This window comes from Lycorma delicatula, chromosome 7 (assembly GCF_047948215.1).
Source record: "Lycorma delicatula isolate Av1 chromosome 7, ASM4794821v1, whole genome shotgun sequence".
NCBI lineage: Eukaryota > Metazoa > Arthropoda > Insecta > Hemiptera > Fulgoridae > Lycorma > Lycorma delicatula.
Window position 1 is genome coordinate 142,497,327 of NC_134461.1, and position 24,080 is coordinate 142,521,406.

The 24,080-nt window shown below is 31.3% G+C and overlaps 1 protein-coding gene across 1 annotated transcript in view; it reads left to right on the top strand.

Moving 5' to 3' along the window:
- Positions 1-24,080, top strand: part of LOC142328123 (cell adhesion molecule 1-like) — a 615,871-nt gene that overhangs the window by 420,662 nt on the left and 171,129 nt on the right. Inside the window, exon 3 of the mRNA XM_075371644.1 lies at positions 17,584-17,786. Coding sequence (XP_075227759.1) covers positions 17,584-17,786 — 203 coding nt within the window. The remainder of the gene's footprint in view (positions 1-17,583; positions 17,787-24,080) is intronic.

The window sequence follows — 24,080 nt, forward strand, 5'->3', positions numbered from 1 at the left end:
GCAAAACACAAGGAGTACAACAGCGGTTATCTGGTAACATGTGGGCTAACATATGAAACAATTTGGCAGAGCAGCATTACGTGTTATATTTCAAAATAAAAAAGAAAAACTGTTGAGTAAGCCGAAAAGAAACAAAAGAATAAGTGTCTAGTAAGGTGTAAGAATGTGTACGAGGATGCTACGGTTGAAAAAAAGAAAGACTATGCAACGGGGTGGGGAAAATACTTTGAAGACGTGTAATGAGCAGTCTCGGTGTTACGGTTACCATAGTTACGACCCAGGGGATTCCCGCTTGATCTTATGTTGGCATCATTGTTTCCCTTTGGATACATATACACGTCTCGGTCCCCATCTCTTACTTGTTGGATTCTTTTATTAAAAGTTCGCTGAACCGAAAAAAATCATACGTCCAAGTTTATAGATGTAAAAAGAAAACGGATTTTTGTAAAAAAAAAAAAATAAATAAATAAATAAAATGAAATTAATAAACAAGACGTAAAGAGATGATTTTTATAGCACTAAATGATAAACAAGCTAGTATAATTTTTATGATAGTTAATTTATAAAATTTCTTAATGTAATATTAAAATTAGGTTGGGTGAAATTAAAAGCAAAAAAAAAAAAAAAAACAAAATCCTATGTAAATAAATGTAAATAAACGTGAATAAATATTTTTATCAAAAATGTTAAGTACAGCCGTGTAATAAAACTATGCAAATAATTTAATAAATTTCATACTGCCATGATAAATCAACATACTCATAAAATTACATAATTTTAACGGATAATATCAAAACCAATATAAGAACAGTTAAATCTTTCATGACTATATTCTACGAAGGAAATTAAGTTACTTTATTCAAAAATTTTCATTTTAAAAATCTTATAAAAAGTGACAAAGCTATGCTAAATGGTTCTTAACAAGGAGAAAGATCAGGAAATCGCTCAAAAACCATGACATATTTTTTAATAAAGAATTTTTGAGGCTTTCTTTTTTTAAATTATATAAATGAGAAAATAATTAAAAAATAATAAATTAAATAAAAATTATTATAATTTTCTATAAATCTAGGTACATATGAAAAATAGTTTATATAATAGAAATTTTGATAACTTATTTGTTAAAATAATAATTAGGGAATACGTTTAAATTTTTAAATCAACGATAAAGTTTAAACATAATTTCACTTTATTAAACATAATTACTACAAATTTGTATTTTTGGTTATTTCATCATAGTTAATTTCCAGTTTTTGCAGTTATAAAAAAAATAAAATTGCAATTTGTAATAAAACCCAGGTTATTAAACCTGAAATAAAAGCAGGTTCAGCTAACACGAACCACCGGGTTGTCCTAGTGAAGAACGCGTCTTCCCAAACCAGCTGATTTGGAACGAGAGTTCCACCGTTCAAGTCCTAGTAAAGGCCTAGTAAAAGTAACTACTTTTACACGGATTTGAATACTAGATCGTGGATACCGGTGTCCTTTAGTGATCGGGTTTCAATTAACCACACATCTCAGGAATCATCGAATTGAGAGTGTACAAGTCTACACTTCACTTACACTCATACATATCATCCTCATTCATCGTCTGAAGTAATACATGAACGTATTACTTCCCGGAGGCTAAACAGGAAAAATAAAAATGTTGAAAAATTTATGTCGTAATATGCAAAATAAGCGCTAATCTATATACATATTAAAATTAATGTTTGTCTGTCTGTATGTCTCTTATGCCTTCGTAAACCGTTCATCCGATTGCGATGAAACTTTGGTTTTGTGTTGTTGTGCACACGCCCGCGAAGGTTTCTGAATTAGTTTGGGCCCGCTAGGTGGCGCTGGGGTTGAGATATTTTGAAAAATTGATTTTATGGACCGATTTGACTCATATTCTGAATATGTGTTATTTACACGAAAAGAAATACCTCTGCAAAAATGGATTCGCTAGATGGCGCTGGGGTTGAGATATTTAGAGAAAATTGCATTCATGGTCGGATTTGGGTCATATTTAGAATATATATTAGTTACGTGAAAAGATAATTTTTTTAAAAATGGACCCGCTAGGTGGCGCTGGAGTTGAGATATTTGGAAAATTGTATTTACGGACTAATCTGGCTCATATTCAGAATACATATTAGTTATGCGAAAAGAGAAGTTTTTGTAAAAACTATACACGCTAGGTGGCGACGGTGTCGAGATATTTACGAAACAAAGAAAGAAATATACAGACTTTCTTTTTCTATAGATATAAAAGGCAATGTTCGTATGCGTGTCCTCTATAGACTAAAAAACTACAAGACCTATTTACGGTACCGGTCCGATTTAAAAGGAAAGAGAGGAAATGGGGAAAAGAAAAAGTAATAGAGAAATAGGGAAAAAAGAAGGGAAAAGGAATAGGGAAAAAAGGGAAAAGGTAAAAAGATAAAAACGTTGAAAGGGAAGAAGGGAAAAAGAGATAAAGTGAAAGGTTAAATTTTATGAAGTTCCGTAATGCTAATCTTTTTAATGTTTTACCTAACTTTCAATTGTTTACATTTAATTTATATATATATATATATATATATAGTCAAATCTAGCAATGGCGAAGCATTGCAAGTCGCTAGTATTCATATATTTTTAAATTATTTTCAATATAAATAAAAAATAAAATTGATTCTAATTAAGGGAAAAAATGAATGATTTCTTAAAGTTTGTGACCTGAGAAATAGAATAAGATAGGGTCTTGGATCTTCAGTAGTTTTTGTGAAATCTGGGGTGAAACCAATAAATATAAAAAACCTGATTTTTAACGTTTCACTTACAATAACATTGTTAAATAGGTAATAATCACATAATTTTTTTTAAATAAAACTTATAGAAAATTTAATTATGAACAAAACGGTGTACAGTAAGTCGAATAAAACAAAGAAAAATTCGAATTTTATTTAGAAATATTACACTAGACCAAAGTGTATTATACGTAACAGTTTATAATAAATGTTCTGAAATGAGCCCGTCTTTTTCAACACATTTCTCTTGGCGTGCTTCTGAACGTTTTGCTTTTACATTTTTCAGGGTTGTCCTTAAGTTTCTCAGCCGCATTCATAATGCGAGCAATTAATTCCTCACAAGAATATATTTTTGATTTGTATGCGATATTTTTCATCCATCCCCAGATATAAAAACTAAAGGTACTAGATCAGGCGATCTTGGTGGCCATGATGCTGATCTCCTCAATCGATCCATTTTTCAGGAAATGTTGATTTAAATGAGTGGAAACGGCAGAAGAGAATGAGGAGACGCGCCAACGTGCTGGAAATATACTTTGCGTGTTCGCGCTAGAGAAAAATCTTCAAGCAGCTGCGGCAGTTTTTCTAGATGAAAGTGCAAACAAACTTCACCATTTAAGCGGCCAGGTAATATGAACGGCACAAATAAGTTATTGTGAAGAAGACCGCTCCACATACTGACGCTAAATCGGTGTTGAAAATTTCCTTCCACCATTTCATGAGGATTTACTTCGGCCCACGTATGCTCATCGTGTAAGTTGATGATGCCATCTCGAGTGAAAGTTGCCTAGTCGGTAAACAAAGCGTATTTGTCATTTTGTATTTTACCAGTTACAGAATTCCAAGGAAGCGGACCGTCTACTAGACGGTATATGTTGATCTGACTGTTCATGATAAGGATAAAACTTGTTTTCTTTAAGTGTCCTCCGAACTATCGAATGCGAAACTCGAACCGCTTAGACGGACAAATAGAATAGTAGGGAGTGAACCTGTTTCTCGAAGATTGCGAAAAGTTGCGCTAATTGTTTTGGGATCTGGAATCCTATAATTCGGAAAACGTATTTCATATTCTACTACAGCAGCTATAGCATTAACATTACACACTCAAAATGAATACCGTATCAGCATAATCCTCTTTTGAAAATAAGTAAGGCTTTACTGAGTGGCAAACCGATCACGTTCAAACTAAAATTCACATAAAAACCTTCGTTAACAACAGCACAGTTCACAGAATCCGATGTAATTAATGTACTTTACATAACGATTTAACATAAATATACTATTGCGCATGTCGATCAGTTGTTATGTTACTGTCAACTTTGAAATAACTTTTCAAATAATTTATTGTTTCTGTTTCATTAATAAAGAAAATTATTAACTAAGTAATTTTTATTTATTTATTTTTATTTTACAATTGTGTAATTTCCATTTCTTTTTTAATTTTTTAATATTTAAAAAAAAATTTATTTATTTAACTTATCTTACACAATTTTGTTCAGAATTAAATTCTCTAAACGTTTGGTTTAATAGTTTTGTATGTTTAACACCCATTCAACAACGTTATTGTACGTCAAAGATATAAAAACAGGGTTTTTATCCGAATTTATGAAAAACCCAGATTTCTCAAAAACTACTGCAGACACAGTTGTGGGACCTATGTCATTCGATTTTTCAGATCAAAAACGATAATTCAGTATTTCTGTTCGTTAATTAATATCCTGAAAATTTCACCACAATTTCATTTCACCGAGAAAAACTTTCAGTAGTCGTAACTCGCAAATGAAGCATTTTAGGACACATGTAAAGTTTTTCCGTTATTTTTAAAAGTAATTTAGGCTATGAAAGTCCCAGGAGAATTTCGTGATACACCTGTATTAGTGTAGGAAAATTATTATATATATTATATGTTTATATATATTAGCCTTGAGAAATAAAAATTTCATATTTTTTTAAGTAACTATAACATATAAAAGGAAGATTTATTAATCAAGGAATTTCTGCCCTAAAACTAGTTATATTCAAAACTAATAATAGATTATCTTTTCTTCCTGTTTAGCCTCCGGGAATCACTGTCAGGTGTTATTTCAAAGGATGAATAAGGATTTTATGTATGAGTGTAAGTGAAGTGTAGTCTTGAACAGTCCCCAGGTCGACCGTTTCTGAGATGTGTGGTTAATTGAAACTCAACCACCAAAGAACACATGTATCCACGATCTAGTATTCAAATCCGTATAAAAGTAATTGCCTTTTACTAGGATTTGAACGTTGGAACTCTTGACTTAGCTTATCCTGTAGTTATGACAATAATTCATTAAAAAGGGTTAGAGGTGAAATAGTTTTATTGATCCTGTTACGTCCTACCGGCTTTTAATTTATTTCCCCATTTAGATATCTAAATTTGGAAAATTAAATCGATAATTTAAATTTAACAATTTGTATTGTAGTATATGGTACGAGAATTTTTTACGGTTTCAGATTTTTATTTGTACTTGTTTAACGTTTTGATTTGAAACCGATTTTCTCTTCAATCGAAGAGAAATATATATTATAAATTATAATATATTGAATATAAATATATAATATCAATATATATATTGATATAAATATATTGAAATTTTCTTTCAATATATGTAAAATTTTAGAGAAATTTTACATATATGCATAGCACATATGTAAAATTTCTCTAAAGTTGTAGCTGTGAAAAAATGAAGGTGTTCCGAATGAGATTTATTTATTTCGACAACTATCGGCTAGCCGCTTAATTACAGTTATTAATGAAAGATAAAAAGTTTTAGCGTATGAAAAATCTCGAACCAAGAAACTTCCTATAAGTTAACGACCAGACTGTTTTATTACATACGAAATAGCAATTGCTGCGTTATTTTTTTATTTTATTTTTTTGTAAATAAACCTAACAGCTGAATGGCTAAACCAGATTTAAATCATATATGCTAAGATATTTCTTGTACTTGTTTTAAGAAGGTACTGAGAGTATTTTCCGTGTTTTTGTTCCGAGAGAAATTTTCTGTAACTAAAGAAAAAAAAATCATAAAAATTTAATGGTACTTCTACTTCTTGCCATTTATAAGTTTTTTTCACGGAACAAGTGAAAAAAAACTAGTGGGTGCTGAATATTAGAAAAAAAACTCGGGTTTTTTTTCCTAATATTCAGCACCCAGTTCAAATGACATATGTATAAATTTCTTAAATATATAGAAATATACTACGAAGTAATGAAAATTGTTTCAATAAGAGAATATTATAGTAATAATTAATAGAAATCATATTAAAAAAAGATTTTAAATACATAAAAATGTATGTTAAACAAAAAAAACGTCTTTGAAGTGTACATAAACACATAACAACGTTTAAGTGAGAATAAAACATCATGTCCCCCTTAGGTTAGAGCGTAGGTTAAAAAAATTGTATTATGTGTAAGTGAAAAATCAGTAAGATGTGTGTCAAAAAATCTATAAATAGTAATACTAAAGCTATAAACAAATTACGTTTTATGCTAACGTTAATTAAACGTATTCAATTACTCTTACTTCTGAGGAGATTGCGAATAAGCATTTTTTAATTATTATTTTTAAATATACCTTGTGAGACGTTGAACGTTTCATTGTGTTTGGAACATATATATATTTATTTGTTTTTTTTTGTTTTTTTTTAAAAGGGTTTAATTGGTTTTGTTAAAACAGTGAATCCCTATTATGATTAAAAATACTAAGTATGAATTTGAAGACTAGTACTACCACTCTTTAAAAGAAAAAAAAAAGAAAACGTTTATGTACATCCAAAAGCTAAATTGGTTACTTTATTTTATTTTAAAATATTGGAATAGCTGTTACAGATGCGTAACGATATCAGTCTAACAAATTTCTTATTTATATCACAAAATCTTGCGTCACCGATGTATAAATCTGGAGGTTAAACACAATTAAACATTCACTATTCAATGTTACACTTTCTCTTCCTAATTACATTCGTTAATTATTTCTTAAATACCGTTACTTTAATTTCCCTGTTAGATTAAACAGTTTCAATTAATCTAAAGCCCGTAATTAATTTAAATTGCCTAAATAGACTAAATAGCTGTAACAAATATTAAATAACACTGGCAAAGTCAGTCTCAGTTATACGCAATTTTATCGTAGCGCATTACTTCCTAATTCTCAGCTATCTTGTTTTACTTTTCATTTATGATGGATATTTATACAAAAAGAGATAGAAAATAAAGATAAAGAGCGGGTGAGAGAAACGAAATTATGATTTCTCTTACATTTCCTGTCCAAACCAATTTTAATTAAAATTGTCATATTTCAGTTTGTCGTATTAGACTTGCAAAGAGCATATGGATGGATATAACCCGGTTTAGCAACGGCTAGAATTTCCGTTCGGGGATGAACGGAAAAGGGTAGCGGTAGGGAAATACGAGGCGATTTTAAATCGACTATTCAATATTAAAACAGACTGGAGCTGCAGCATTCATTAATTTCAGTCAGGCAGGCGTGGCAACAATTAGTTTCAGTCTAACTGGCGCACAATGTCCCTATTCCATTCCTATAACCGAAATATTCCTCTTTATCGCAGCCACTTTGTCTTTCCCCTCTGGAATTTTGGAGTAGAGTATTGTATTTAGGGTGTATGTGGTAACGTAAATTTAATATCGTAGTATAATGTAGTCCGACATTTATAATATATATAATGCCGTGAAAGAAATTTGAATCAGTTTTACGTGTTCGCCACACGTAATTTAAAATATCGATTAATGAAGTGACTTCCGCTTCCCCCAAAAAAAGAATAAGAGTTTAAAAATGTAATTATTATATTTGTTGTTTAAGTATAAACGATATAAATGCTCGTAAGCTCCATACATACAATTAATCCATTTCAGAATATTTGTAAAAACTTTCTTATAAACAATAAAACTAACAAAATATTGCATAAAAATTAAATTACAAGATGGCAGCACCTGTAGCTTTGTACGAATTCTGTTTCCCCTTTACGTTCTATATTAAATTTCAATCGCTCCTTGTATATTAGAGGAATTATTTAAACTGCGACTGATGCAGAGAAATAACGATATCTTACATTAACAAATTAATTCCTTAAATATTTCATCCTTCTGTTGAAAATCATCTTCGAGAAGTATATGAATGAATCTTCTTTTCTCATAAGATTTAAAATTAATTTCAATTAGCCTTACGTAATGAGTATGTTGAGCATAACAGAAGCTTTTTAGTTTATATTGAAGAATTCTTTACGAATTCCTTTGCAACAAATTATTTGTTTTTTGAAAAGCAATAAGATTTTGGCCTATTTGATCATGGAGCATTTCAAACAAAGGCGCGTTCAGTATTTTCTAATTTTATGTTCGGCTTATACAAATATTAACCGATTGGTGATGAAGAATTAGAAAATCTCATGTAGAATTCTTCACGAATGACAAAAGTATCATGTATTATTTTTCTATCTACAATGAAACACAAAACTAATTTTTTTAAAAATAATTTTAAACCCTATTTTAATTCAATACAGATACAAAATGAACTACAAAACAAACTGAACACCAATTATACCTGCTAATTATTACCAAATTACATAACTAAAATTTTTCACTTTTACGGAATTTAAATCTGAATGTAGAGGAAAATATTGTTAGGCTTCCTTGTATTTTAACAGATAAATCATAATTGGAGAAAATTGGATTTTAAAAAATTTCCTTTTTTTTATAAAAAAGACATTTGAAATAAAAATGTAAATTCAATCAAGGTAAGTATAAACTTATGTGTACATCACATTATATGAAATTTGGCCGGTGTTTATCAATAATTAAATTTAACGGGAATTAATCGATATTTAGAGGTAAAAATCACCGTTTAAAATAGTGATTATAATCTGTATTTCAGCTAGACATAGTCGATTATTCCCTATTTTGATATGTATTTCAGTTGGTTGCATGTATTCAATATATAGCCGACCTCCGTGGCGCGAGTGGTAATGTTCCGACCTTTAAAACGGAGGTTCCGGGTTCGAATCACGATCAGACATATCATTTTCACACGCTAAAAAATTGACATTTCATTTAATTCTTTGAAATTATACCTAAGAGGGGTCCCGGAGGCTTAAAAAAAAAGATAAGTATTCAACACATATGTCTTGTAATGTTAACGAGTACGGGATTGTGTCTAACTTTTGAAAAAAGTCTAGAAGACTGTGAAACGTTTTATCCATTCTCTGTTATAATTATGGTGATGTATGTAATGAGTACGTAATGTACGTTATGATGATGTACGTAATTAAAAAAAACAGCTATGAATATCAGGATAGTTTGGAAAGTCCTCGGTCTGACTCAGGGATGGAGTAAGTATGACCAAGTGACAATAATATTTTTTAAGTATGATTTTTAGATGACGTGTTGCTGTATGTTTAGTTGCTTGTTTGTGAAGATCGATCGAGTAAATCAAACAAATATGATATTTTCTGAAGTTCGAGCTCTCATAAATTATTTGTTTTTAAAACGTTTAATTTCAATGGACATAGAAAATGAGTTATATTCCGCTTTACAGGATTCTTCCTTTTCGTTGTCAACGGTAAAAATGGGGGTTGCTAAATTTCAACGTAATCTTATATTTATTCAGATTTTGAACGCTCTGGACGCCTAATATTCCTAACATCGAAAAAATCATTACAAAAATCGACAATGCCGTATTAAATGATTGCTGACTGGAAGTAGGCGAGCTTACTGACTTAGAAAACATCTCGATAGACCGTGTTTGCTACATTTTACATGATGTTCTGGGTATGAAAACCTTTCCGCTTTATGGGGAAATGACGCGTTTGTTAACAGTTGATCGAAAACGAACGCATTCCACTGAATACTTTTCAAAGGTATTTAAACTTATTTAAATGGGATTCTTCGACGTTTTATAATAGTAAATGAAACACGGATCACTAGTACACCCCAGAGACCAAACAGAAGTCCAACCGATGGTTAGAACAAAGTAAAAGTGCGCCAATGAAGCGAGAAACGGTTTCACCTTCAGGAAAAGACGTGGCTACGGTTTGTGGGAATTCTCGTAATGTGGTGCTATAGACTACACGGAAAAAAACTAGTACCAACACCAGGAAATATTACTTTATACTACTGGACCGATTGAGAGTGCTATTCAGGAATTACTTCAGCATCTTATCAAAAAGAAATTGCTCTTTCACCGCGAAAATGCGTCTGCATACACATTTCGGGTTCTTGCTGCTAAACTTTACGACCTTGTTTCGAAATGTTCCCACACTTTCGCCGGAATTTTTCTCTTAGCCATTACTTCCTCTTCTCAAACCTGAAGAAATGGCTAGATGAATATTTACTTGAAATGATGAGGTCAGTGCTGAGACAACCGTTCATTTTGCAGAGTTGGATAAACCGCATTGTAATGAGGATATTAAAAAGTTGGAACATTTTTGGTCGTCTAATTGTATCGAATTTAAAAATAAAATAAAATTTCTGAAAAATCTGGTATTTTCTTTGACAGGTCGAGAACTTTCCTAACAACTTACATTGTAAATAATCTGGGTTTGAGAGTATACTAGCTTTTATTATTTCTTTATCAATACATTTTTATTTAATTTTTTATCAGTTCCTTAGTATATATTGATAATAATCGTTTAAAAAATGAAATAACCAACTAGTTTTAGATTCTAAGATCGTTTTGTATTTGATCCATTTCTTGTTTTCCAAAATATGAAGATTGTAATACACAACTTAAGTTTAACGCTTAATAATAATATCCACGCTTTTATATAAAATATTTATGTAAAAAATATTAATTTATCACAGATTAAATTTGCAAATATTTACCCTTTACGTAAAATATCTTCATTCATAAATCGTTTCGTTAAAATTAATATTCATGAATTTTCAACTTAATGTAAAAGCGCAATTACACCAGAGAATTGAGTACATATAAGTATCCAAATAACAGAGGTGATATGAATTTCTCTGTAAATAACTTTAACCACTTGAAATCTAGTGGTTGTACATTAAGCTACCCGCAAATATTCCATGGGATCATAACTATTTAGGACAAGTTTCTTTGAAAGATATATTCATTGTTTACATGAGTTTATTAATAATGGTAAATTATTGTAACAAATTTCTTGTTATATTTCATTTATTATTATTATTCACAACATAATAATTTACAAATAATCTCACTTTGGTCAGAAAACAACTCAGTTATCCTAGTTTATGAGAACTATCTAACTTTCTCTGATAGTATCTAATTCATTTACAGTATTATAAAACAATTACATATTACTACACAAATCTCAGTTAAATTTGTAGGTAATAATAACAAATGTATACAACCTAAAATGGAAATATCGAGTCATGAAATATTAAAAAAACTATCTCTACTTCACATCCTGTATTGTGTCTACTCCTTCAAACTACCAGTCGGTACAAATAACCGACTGGTTATTTATTTATTTAGTTATTTATTTATTTTTTAAATATTAAAAAATAAATAAAAAAATAGAAAAATTATATTAATTAAAAAACAAATGATGATTAAATCGCTACGAGCACGCACTAATGAATCAAAGAGCTCTAACTTCCTTTGTTCCGATTACTTCAGTTAATCTACGTTTTATTAGCTTTATATAATGAATGTATTTTTTAAATGAATAATATATTTTTTTAAAAATTAAACATGATTCTTGAAATTATATTTTCAAACGGATTCATACGAATTACTTTGTAATACGTAACTTCGTAATCTAGTTTAATCGATTAAATTATTTTAGTATTGTTAAACAAAAAAAAAAAAAAGAAAAGAATTGTTACTGATAGAATGGAAGATCTAATTGTATTGAGAAAGAAATTTTGTGAAATGCTTTACATGAAATTGTTGTCATATAAATTAAAATCACGTACCCGACCGGGTTGGTCTATTGGTGAACGCGTCTTCGCAAATCAGCTGATTTCAAATTCGAGAGTTACAACGTTCAAATCGTAGTAAAGGCAATTACTTTTATACCGATTTGAATACTAGATCGCAGATACTGGTGTTTTTTGGTGGTTGGGTTTCAATTAACCACACATCTCAGGAATGGTCGACCTGGATTGTACAAGACTACACTTTACTTACATTCATACATATAATCATTATTCATCCTCTGAAGTAATACCTGTCCGTGATTCCCGGAGACTAAGCAGGAAAAATGAGTTAGGATCACGAACGCGGTGAAGTTAGTGGTGAACGCGTCTTCGCAGATCAGCTGATTTCGAAGTCGAAAGTTCCAATGTTCAAATTCTAGTAAAGGAGTTCTTTTACTTTAGTACCTTTCGTTCTCTGAAATAATAGCCAACAGCGGTTTCCGGAAGTTATACAGGAAAAAAATGTGAGAATCGAGGTAGATCAGAAGTACTTGGATAATTTTGAAATGTAGTTGAGAAGAATGGAAAAAGTAAAGTGGAAAGATGAAATAAGAAATGAGAAAGTATTGCAAAATATATGAGAGAGGAAGAATTTGATAAAAATTATAAAAAGAACATCATACGTCCTGCTTAGAAGTTGTCTTTACAAAGGGTTAAAGAGGAGAAAAGTGAAAAAAAGCACAGGAAGAGAAACACGAATGATTATAATGCTTACAGGATTAGGAAGGGAAGAAGCACAGAATTAGGAAGACAAGTACAGGATTAGGAAAGAATGTTTAGTAAAGGAACAGGAATTAAAAAAAAAAGTAGTGATTAGTTAAAAAAAAAGATTAAAATGCGTCTTTTTTACGAAAGATTATTTTTCTATGGCAGTTACGAGAGTTACAACATTCAAATTGTAGTAAAGGCAGTTAATTTTATACCGATTTGAATACTAGATCGTGGATACCGGTGTTCTTTGGTAGTTGGGTTTCAATTACCCACACTTCTCAGGAATGGTCGAACTGAGATTGTACAAGACTACACGTCATTTACATTCATATTATCATCTATGAATGACTGTTTATGACTGAGTATGAATGAATGATTATCATCCTCATTCATACGCTAAAGTAATACCTGACAGTGATTCCCGGAGGCTAAACAGAAAAAAAAAGTTTCTATATTACATTGTTTATAGTTATGTTAAGTCAGATTCTTAGGAAGAAATATCTAACACCTATCTTACAGGATAAACAGGAGCATACTATGAGTTTAATGGTGTTTTACTATCATGACGTAGTAGTACTTGTATTTATGTTTAAGAATATACGATATGCATGATTTAAATAAAATATCACGTTCTTATAATAAGAGTAATAGTAGTAACAGTTAACTTACTGATAAAAATATAATTACAAATTAAATAAGATATAAATTATGTGCCAAAGAAAACAAAAATTCATCCTTATTTATCCAAAATGAATCAAAGAATTTAATTTAATTATTCGTACTCTTCCTACGTTGTTTGATAACTGGTAAACGTAATATTTATGAAAAAGGGGAATTTCCGTCAGACTTCAAAAAAAGTGTTATAGTTATGATACCAAAGAAAGCAGGGGCAGATAAATGTGAAGAATATAGAACAATTAGTTTAACTAGTCATGCATCAAAAATCTTAACTAGAATTTTATACAGAAGAATTGAGAGGAGAGTGGAAGAAGTGTTAGGAGAAGACCAATTTGGTTTCAGGAAAAGTATAGGGACAAGGGAAGCAATTTTATGCCTCAGATTAATAGTAGAAGGAAGATTAAAGAAAAACAAACCAACATACTTGGCGTTTATAGACCTAGAAAAGGCTTTCGATAACGTAGATTGGAATAAAATGTTCAGCATTTAAAAAAAATTAGGGTTCAAATACAGAGATAGAAGAACAATTGCTAACATGTACAGGAACCAAACAGCAACTGTAATAATTGAAGAACATAAGAAGCTGTAATAAGAAAGGGAGTCCGACAAGGATGTTCCCTATCTCCGTTACTTTTTAATCTTTACATGGAACTAGCAGTTAATGATGTTAAAGAACAATTTAGATTCGGAGTAACAGTACAAGGTGAAAAGATAAAGATGCTACGATTTGCTGATGATATAGTAATTCTAGCCGAGAGTAAAAAGGATTTAGAAGAAACAATGAACGCTTTATATGGAAGTGAAACTTGGACAATCGGAGTATCTGAGAAGAAAAGATTAGAAGCTTTTGAAATGCGGTGCTATAGGAGAATGTTAAAAATCAGATGGGTGGATAAAGTGACAAATGAAGAGGTATTGCGGCAAATAGATGAAGAAAGAAGCATTTGGAAAAATATAGTTAAAAGAAGAGACAGACTTATAGGCCACATACTAAGGCATCCTGGAATAGTCGCTTTAATATTGGAAGGACAGGTAGAAGGGAAAAATTGTGTAGGCAGGCCACGTTTGGAGTATGTAAAGCAAATTGTTGGGGATGTAGGATGTAAAGGGTATACTGAAATGAAACGACTAGCACTAGATAGGGAATCTTGGAGAGCTGCATCAAACCAGTCAAATGACTGAAGACAAAAAAAAAAAAAAAAAAAAAAACGTATTATAATTTACTTTTATCAGATATGATTATCTAAAAAGTCATTCTTTATTTACTGACGAAATTGAAGTCTTTTTAAAAACCCATAAATTATTTTATGAAACCGCTACACATTATGCTACAATCGAAAAAACTACAATGAATTACACCTTAAGGATGGTACAAATATGGTTTATTTGTAACAGGATTATATTTCAACAACTATTCTCCTCCTTTGCCTATTTCTATATTTTTATCGGAATCGATATAAACCATTATTGTAAATATATAGAATCGTTTAATAGATACTTTTCTTAGTTTAAGAGGAGAAATGCGTATACAGAAAAATTATTTATGATAAAAATATTTGTGTATATATGTACGTATATATACAGTCAACTCCCGATTATCCGCGATAATAACCGTGGAAAGGATCGCGAATAAACCCAAATCACAGTTGATCCAAAAATAATATAAAATAAACTAATATGTGTTAAAATGACGTAATAGTGTACTGCAGTTTAGTATTTACAAGCATTATTAAGTGGTATAAGTATAAATAACAAAATAAATTACGTAAGTGTAAAAGTATTATCCAGACGTTTATTCAAAATACGTAATAACATTACATACCAACAAATAACACAATTTCACTATCACTACACTGTACGTAAATACGGTGTTCAAAAAGTTACTCAACTTTACGGAAAATAGTTTCGTTCTTTTCTTGCATGTTTAATTAAGGAAAAATCGGTTTCACAATGCAGCAGAGGATATTCATCGTCTCCCAATGTAGATGTACCGATTATACCCAGGCACAGAATCACTTTACAGAAAGTTACGTTGTGAATGCACCAAACAAATCCTCCATCAAGCGGCTGTACGATAAGTTACAAAAGACAGGGAATTTGGCAGATGCAGCCAAGATGCAGTGCTAATACCAGAAAAGTAGATCGACGATATGCAAGATGCATATTCTGTTAGTCTAACAAGTCTCTGCGACGCCTCTCGAGCTAGTCAGGTCTCTCCATTAGTAGTGCACACACGGCATTGCGCAATCGTTTAAAGATGCATCCGTACAGAATTCGTGTTGTTTATGAGCTGTTACCTGCAGACACTGGAAAACGTATAGTTTTCTTTCAGCGGTTTATGTCATCTGTAACGCCAGATAGGGAAGAACTCGATGACTGGTTTTGGTCTGAAGAGGCACGGTTCCACCTTGATAGATACGTGAATGCATAGAATTCCCGCATTTGGTGTACGGAAAAACTAAATCAACCGTACGGGCAAAAAATTAGTGTTTGGTGTACAGCGTCACGTAGGCAAATCTTCATGACATTTTTCACGGTGCAGTGAACAATGAGCGCTATATACAGATTGTGCAACAATTTGTAAACACTACCTGCTGACCGGCTAGAGTACATGTGGTTTCAGAAGGACTATAATAAGACTCGTACAGCCAACAACACTATGATTTTCTTGGATCAGTGCTTTCAGGACAAATGATTTCAAAGAGGTGTTGTCCGCTCGGTCTCCTGATTTATTTCTTCCTGCCTTTTTCTCGTGGAAATACCTTGGGGATGCTGCTTACAAAACTCATCCTCTCACCAATCCCGAATTGCAGAGGGAAATTGAACGACGTGTCGCTGCAATTCCTCAGAAAATACTGCATTTGTTTAAGAACATGCAACATCGTATTCGATTATGTGAATCGCCTATTCGTGGCCACTTTCAACTACTATTGTTACTTATTCATTTTTCTATAACGTTGCGTCATTTTCTGAACACTCTGTATATTGTAAAATATATACAGTAATGTATGTACTACGTAATGCATTAACAAACTGTTTATTACAACAGCAGTAGCTAACGAGAAAAATAAATAACATCAAACAAAAAAAAAAAATAATAATAATAATAGCGCATTTTACTCTTTCAGATTTAAAAAAAAATAAGACACGATTGATTGTTGTTGTTTTGAAGACTGAAAGCACTTTTTTTAATTTAACTTCGTAGTTTGTGTAGCGTAATAATATTGCACAATGAACTATCATCCTATCACACCCACAAATCAATTATAGTACAACATTATCATATTCTAAACAAGCATACATTTAAGTACAGATGAATAAAGGAGTAAAACCTATCACAGAACGAGGAAAAATTTTTAAATTTTAACTTTATTATAAGTTTTTAAAACTTTTATTTATTCCCGAGAGGCACATGGTTAACCGCTCGTATATAATCGATGACCATAAATTTTGTTGTACTATTCCTTTATGACCTCCTATTTTTATCTAATCATAATGATTATTTAACAATCAAATCATCTAATATTATATTTTAAATAATCTTTTATGTAAAACGGTTTCTGAGCGTTTTCCAATCTATTTCAAGAACCATTTATTGTTGGTATTACTATATTTTTAAGTCTCATTTAAATTAATTAATTACAGAAGAAAGAGTTATTTTTATTTAATCTTCTAAAATAATATTTAGAGATAATTGTTCTTGTATTTTTCTATTTTCTGTTGGTTTTAATTTAACTGGATTATTTAAGTGACAATTATAGTTTTATTTTAATGCTACCGAATAATTAAAAATTTGTAATTAATTGTTATAAAGAATAACCATTATTATACATCGCTTAATAAAATAAAGTAGTTGAAAGAAACTAAGAGGCTGATAAGGATTAAAAAAGTTGACGTGAATTAACAGTATGTTAAAAATAAAGAATATAGCCCTAAATAAGTAAGAAAGTAAGTGAAAAAGAAAGAAAAACAAAGAGTTAGAGGAAGAGGCAAGAAAACTAAAATTAAAACGATGGCGTTTCGTTATAAGAAATTGCTTAGATGTGAAATACCTTGTCTATTACTAACTAGCAGGAGATAAAATTTAATTTTGCTTGACGTGAAGTTCCCTTTAAAGAAAAGATTAAAAAAAGGAAACTAAAATGTAAAAAGGGGAAAAATAATTAATGGAAATTCTCATTGAGTTTAATGGAAGCATTACTAGTTACTTAAATGTTTGAATTAAAATGTTTACTTACTCGCGATAAGAAAAACAATGTTTCTTTTTTATGAATATTGCTCATCAAGAAAGCTATATTACAAAACGTTAAAATTTTCAAGCAAATTTATCTAAAGGCCAATTTTCTGTTATATATTATCTTTCTTTAATCGTACTCATAATTATTTTAAGCCATTAAAAATAATCAAATTAATATTTTGTATACTAAATTAATTATATTATCAACACTTTAAAACAAACTGAAATTAAAAAGATTAACTTTTTTTCAGGTTGCTCCTGTTTTCATGTAGAACTGAGAATGCCACGATATGTCCGATTTGGAGAAACCGCCACGCTAAAATGTGATTACAATATTCCACCAGATATGTTACATAAGGTAGAATGGTTACGACAGGGTAAAAAGATCTTCCAGTATATAAAAGGCAGAACACCACCTTTTAGACACTTCTCCTTCCTAGGCGGCCAACTTGATGTAAGTAATTTTATATAAGCATTGTAAATTAAGTTTATGATGCTAATGAATACGATATCCTTCCTTAGTGTGAATTTAAATTAACAATAATTTCTTAATATTTACAGTAATGAAGTATACCGATTTAATTTATTAGTTTACACTCACGCCCGCGCACACACACATACATGTAATTTTTTTTGTTGATATCAAACATCCAGTGTAAAAGAAAAGTAACAAGAATACAGGAACGGTTGCAGTCAGATTCTTCATACATATTTTCAGAATAATTAATAGCTAAAATAATAAGTACAGAATTTAAATATAATTAGGTTATCAATGGATATGTTCTTTAAAATACCGATATGACTTTTGTCGAATCAGATAATGAATCCTTACTAAAATTTAAGCATAACAACCAGTAGCATTTTTAAGTAGATTTTATAAGAAAGCTACTTATTGTAATGGATACCATGATTCGACTTCCGGAAAATTTCGACAAAAATTGGGGGATGTGAAAAATTATCCAATTTTAAGGGGTTGTAAATAAGTAAAACCCCCCCAAATTACAAAATAGTTTATTTCATTATATTTTTGGACACTAATGTTTTAGGTAGATTTCATAAGAAAGCTACCTATTGTAATAAGTACCATGATTCAACTTCCGGAAAATTTTGACATATCTTCGCGTTCCACAACACCAGATTCCAAAATCACCGTCAGTTCAAAAGTTTATATACACATTTATATATGTAAATATATTTCACTTTCTTAAGGACACGATAAATGCCGTAATTTTCCACCAATCTCACTTTCAAATTAATACATAAAATGTAACTACCCTTTAAAAATTCAAAAAAAAGGTAATTTTATACGGATTTGAATACTAGATTGTGATTACCGATGTTTTTTGATGGTTGGGTTTCAATTAACCACATACCTCACGAATGGTCGACCTAAGACTGTACAAGACTACACTTAATTTACATTCATACATATCATCCTCACTCAACCTCTAAAGTAATTCTTTACAGTAGATCTGGAGGCTAAACAGAAAAAAGAGAATTCAGTTAAGTAAGTATAAATTATAAAACCAAAAATAAACAAATAATGCTTCGCATTTGATGTTTATAAAAAACAAACATAATAATTTTTGAACCGTAATTAATAAATAATCATTTTTTTCCTGTTTAGCCTCCGGGAGTCACCGTCCGGTATTATTTCACAGGATGAATGAGAATTGTACAGTCTCAGTTCGACCATTCCTGAGATGTGTGGTTAATTGAAACCCAACCACCAAAGAACACTGGTATCCACGATCTAGTATTCAAATCCGTATAAAGGTAACTGACTTTACTAATCATTGAACGTTGGAACTCTCGACTTCGAAATCAGCTGATTTACGAAGACGCGTTTACCACTAGACCAACCCGGTGGGTTTATATTATTGATTTTAACATTATATAAGTCCACAATAAAAGTATAACGTTGAAGTTTTATTAATATAATGAAATTAGGTGTAGAATAGTTACACTAATACACTATTTTGTTTAACTGAAATCGTGGTGGATAGTTCACAAGTGACTATCATATTAACAATAGACAAGTTAAAAGAGTGACAGTGTATAAATATAAAGTGTAACTGACGTCATAATCGCATAAACAAATGATGTAATTTGAATATCAGTCGAGTCACGTACAAAGGGAATGTAGTTATTCTCTTGTCAGCATTCATACCAGCTTCAATGCGTAATATCAATCTCTCTTCCGCCACCAAACAAGTTTATTACTGTCTTAATAATCTTTTATATTTACTGCACATCGTAACCTATTTTTTAAGGACGAAAGATTGACCGTAATAAATTTAATATCGTACGAATAAAATTTATTTTTTATTTCCGTGTAAAATTGTTTTCTGAAAATTTTAAATTACTTGATTGTTATAAAACATTCGTTTCGTATATGTTAAAAAATTCTATCAGATAGAACAATTGTCTCTTAATATTTCATTTGTACTACTTTCTGAGTTATTCATTATTCAATAAATATTTATTTTCATAGGTAACAGATTTATCAATATTGATTTATTCTTACACGTAATTAGTTTTTACTTGATTATAAATAATTACAAATGTTAAGTGAAATAATTTCTAGTAAAAAAATATAATAGATTTTGGAATCATGATAACTGAATCATGATAACGCTTTAATATTGGAAGGACAGGTAGAAGGGAGAAATTGTGTAGGCAGGCCACGTTTGGAGTATGTAAAACAAATTGTTGGGGATGTAGGATGTAGAGGGTATACTGAAATGAAACGACTAGCTCTAGATAGGGAATCTTGGAGAGCTGCATCAAACCAGTCAAATGACTGAAGACAAAAAAAAAAAAAAAAAAAAAAGATAACTGAATACAGTTAAAGGATGGAGAACGTGAAATAATCGATTCACAAAGTTAAATATGTAAATCTCGCCCCAAGATGGCAAGATTTGAAAGTCAGACTGGTGAAGCAAGTAGTAGTGGACGCGAACAATATAAGAGTAATGGTTAGCAGCAAGGACAAATGGGATAAATTAATGACAGTGGTCTCCACCAGGATACGCGGAAAGGAACATGAAGAGAGAATTCGACAGCATATGGATCAACAGATGAACCGAGGCACGGCTTCCGAAGACGAATGATCGTGGGGCCAGTCTCTGGGGGTGGGCAGGGGGAGCTGCCCGGACTCGCAGTCCGTCAATCGCCCCCAGGGGACGTTACAGGGTAGTTTTGAATCAGATAGACGAGAGCCCGGGTGATCACGCAGGGGCTACGTACATGCCGTACGGATTAGTTCCGGTCCTTACGTGACTAGAGTGGAAGGTGTTTTAGCGGGTGAAAGCCTCGCACTGCCGTCAGAGCGGGACTGGTGGCGGCTGGCAGAGCTTTTTCCTCCCCTTACGAAAAAAAGTTAAGGGTGTAAATGTTACACACTTTAATCCTTGATTAAACAAATCCTTACATTAACGTATCTAAACGAGGGAAAAAATACATATACTACCAGAACATAAACTGAAATAATAAACCTTCAGAGCATAAGTTCATTCCCCTTGTGTCTGAAATAAAATAAACAGTGTACCGTAAAGAACTGTGTTACTGTATAGTTTGTCTGCAAATAAACTTTTTCCCAGATCATTAAGGATTGTTTAAAAATGATAAACGCAACCCGTCACAATATTTTCAGATTATACAAATTAATTAAAGTTTTCCCCTGCCGATTTGAACCAAGGTATTTTTTCTCGACCAAAAGGGGTTACATTAATTAGTTAAACACAATTTTTCCAGTTTGTCGTGTCTGTGACATATATATAAAGCACCTGAGGTAAAAGAGTTATTTTATCTGAATGAAATAATGTTCATAAAACAACCAATTTTTATGGTTAACAAGAGAAGATTTTACTTGTACGGTTGAATTTCAACTTTTATGCAGCGGGCTTGACAAGCTGATAAGCAATCATATATTTCGGTTAGTAAAGAAGATTACAAAGAAACCATTTCACTTACCACTTTCCTTAGTTAGTCTAACACGGGATGTTTTTTATTTATGAGAATAGATATGTCATTTTTGGGAGTGACATATGCCCAGTCAGGTTTCAAACAACCATTTCGTTTACGGAGCTTAACACACACATCTATGAAATATTACAAATTATTTATAAATTTTGACCTTTATTTTTCTCACTGCTGCTGATATCCGGCTATGTCTGGAGAGAGACGACATAGGAAGTCTTTTGGCCACGGTAGAAATGGTTTTACTGGTCCCATCCTTGCTCTAGAACAAATTTTTCACGATTAACGTAAGTGAAATGAATCATAAACAATAAGCTACATAAAAAAACATCACTGTTGATTGCAAATATTTTCCGTTAACATAACAGTCATAAACAAAATTTACCAAAATTTTCAGGGAAAAAGGTTACCCTGTCGTTAATGAAAACATTACTGATATACCGAATATTGTAAGAAAATTATTATATTTAAAAATTAAAATCTATGTTTGTTAAAATATTTCAAATCCAAAATATTTTATCTATTGAGCCTTGTAAATACATTCTTATTAATATTATTTTCCAAATTCAAATTTTTCGATCTCCGTGGCTGGGTTCGAAACCCAATCAGGCATGCCGATTTTCATACGTACGCTATATATTTACACATCTTACTCGTACGCATAAGCCTCTTTGTAAGAGTCTGACGTAAATTAATTCATCAGTAAAAAAAGTGAAAAAAAGTAGAACAAATCAGCTGAATAGCCGTTAAGTCGTTGATCGTATTTTTTTTAATAAATGCAATATTTTCTTGTTTAACTGTATGTAAATTTTTTTTATGCTCCACAGGATCTTACGATTGTTCTCAGACATTTATTTTTTAAACGTTTTAGAATTTTAATATTAAAGTTATTCGATGTACTCCAAAGCCAACCGGCATATATGAAAAAAATTTTTTAAATTGATTTGGATATAGCCATCTAGAGAGAATTTACGAATTAATAATTGAAAATCGTTTGCAAGTTGAGACCGTCTTCCAGTAAATCAAAACAAACATCTCACTGTTCAATCGATTTCGATTTATTTTTACATGCATTTTCTACTAAGATGAGTCCAGGTATATTCCCAAATATATGTCATCCTATGTCTACGGTAACTCTACATTACTCAAAATAAGTATCAAGACACGCTCGTCTATAAAAAGTGAATGTGAATGTACACATCCCGACCTCCGAAGAGGAAGACATCTGCCTTGTGACGATCCCGGTCGCCACACCACCCCGTCAATGATGGGCTTTAACGGAAGTCGTTTTTTAGACTAGAGAAACTTATAACACAACACAGTTAAGAGTTTGGCCTCTGTCAGGATGCCACCGATGCAAATGCCTTGGCAGATATTTCTATTAGTGTACCTACACAACTAATTACTTTTAATTAACCTTAATAATGTATTTTTTCAACCGTTCTTGTAAAGATGTAAATTATCCTGTAAATAAAGTGAAGGTAGAGTCAGCTCTCATCCTCATCTAGAATAGTCGTATCAACAGCAGAAGTTATCAAGATAGTATGATATGCGATAAATAAATCCACAGTATGACAAGATAGTAATGGCTCGAGAACACTTCCTTCCGGTACAGCCGAGTTGATTTTGTTGAATTGAAAAAACTAATAAATTATAATTAAGTTGTTAACACAGTTGTCCACAGTTGTCCACACAGTTGACCATTGGCGGCTCGTAGCTAAAATTAGTGGGGGTGCTTCTCCAGAAACATTTTTTCTGGGCCTTTTCAAGGCCATGATTAAAGTTTTCTGTAGAATAAAATAAACCGAAAAAATGAATCATAGAATAGCTGGAAGCAAGATAATAATTTAATACTACACTTTATCACATTCAAGAATATGGTACACGGTTTTTAAGGACACCGAATAAATGATAAAATGTTGATACAGACATTAATTTTTAGTATTATTAGATAATAAGTTAATAAAACGCCCGCTTAAAAACACTACAGTGCTACGGTGCTTTTTTAAATTTCTATGTATGCAGAAACAAATAAATAATTATTTTTTACTAATTGCCTTCTCTTTCGCCCTTCCAGCATGTTTTTGGATAGATTTGACAATCAAAGAGTCCTTGCTTTCCTCCATATGCTGACCACTACTGAAAAAACAACTAAATCATTTTCATATTCCTGCCACCGATTAAAGTAGAAAAGGGAATGAACAAGGAATGTTCCATACACACGCGGAATAAAACAAAACTTCCTTCCACCAGCACGCCAGGGTCGGCACTGCGGGAGCGACAGCGACAGCGCTCTATCTCCCTCGCAGTTTCCCATGTGCGCTTTCGCACAACACCCAAACACCACCACGCTGGAACTGTGAATCGCACAGTTCCGTACAAAAAATGTTGTATCTTTTTCATACTGGGTGATGGCTACTGATATTAGGCTTAAGGATTATATAATGTAAAGAAAGAATTAAAAGAAAAGAGGACTCATTATATTAAATGTTATCGATAATATCAAGTGTAAATAGGGAGCGTTACAGTTCCACAGTGCCTATACACGAACCGTTACTGGTTGTGACATAATTTTTTACTAAATTTGATTTGATTTGGTTAAATCTGTGTTACTCTTTTTTGTAATATAAGTACAAATACTTATTTGTTATGTTTCTAGATTAAAGTATAAGGTCGAAAAAAATAATAAACGTAGAATTATTTATAAATAATATAGAGAATAAAGAATGGAATATCAATAAAACGCAAGAACTGTTATCCACTAGGT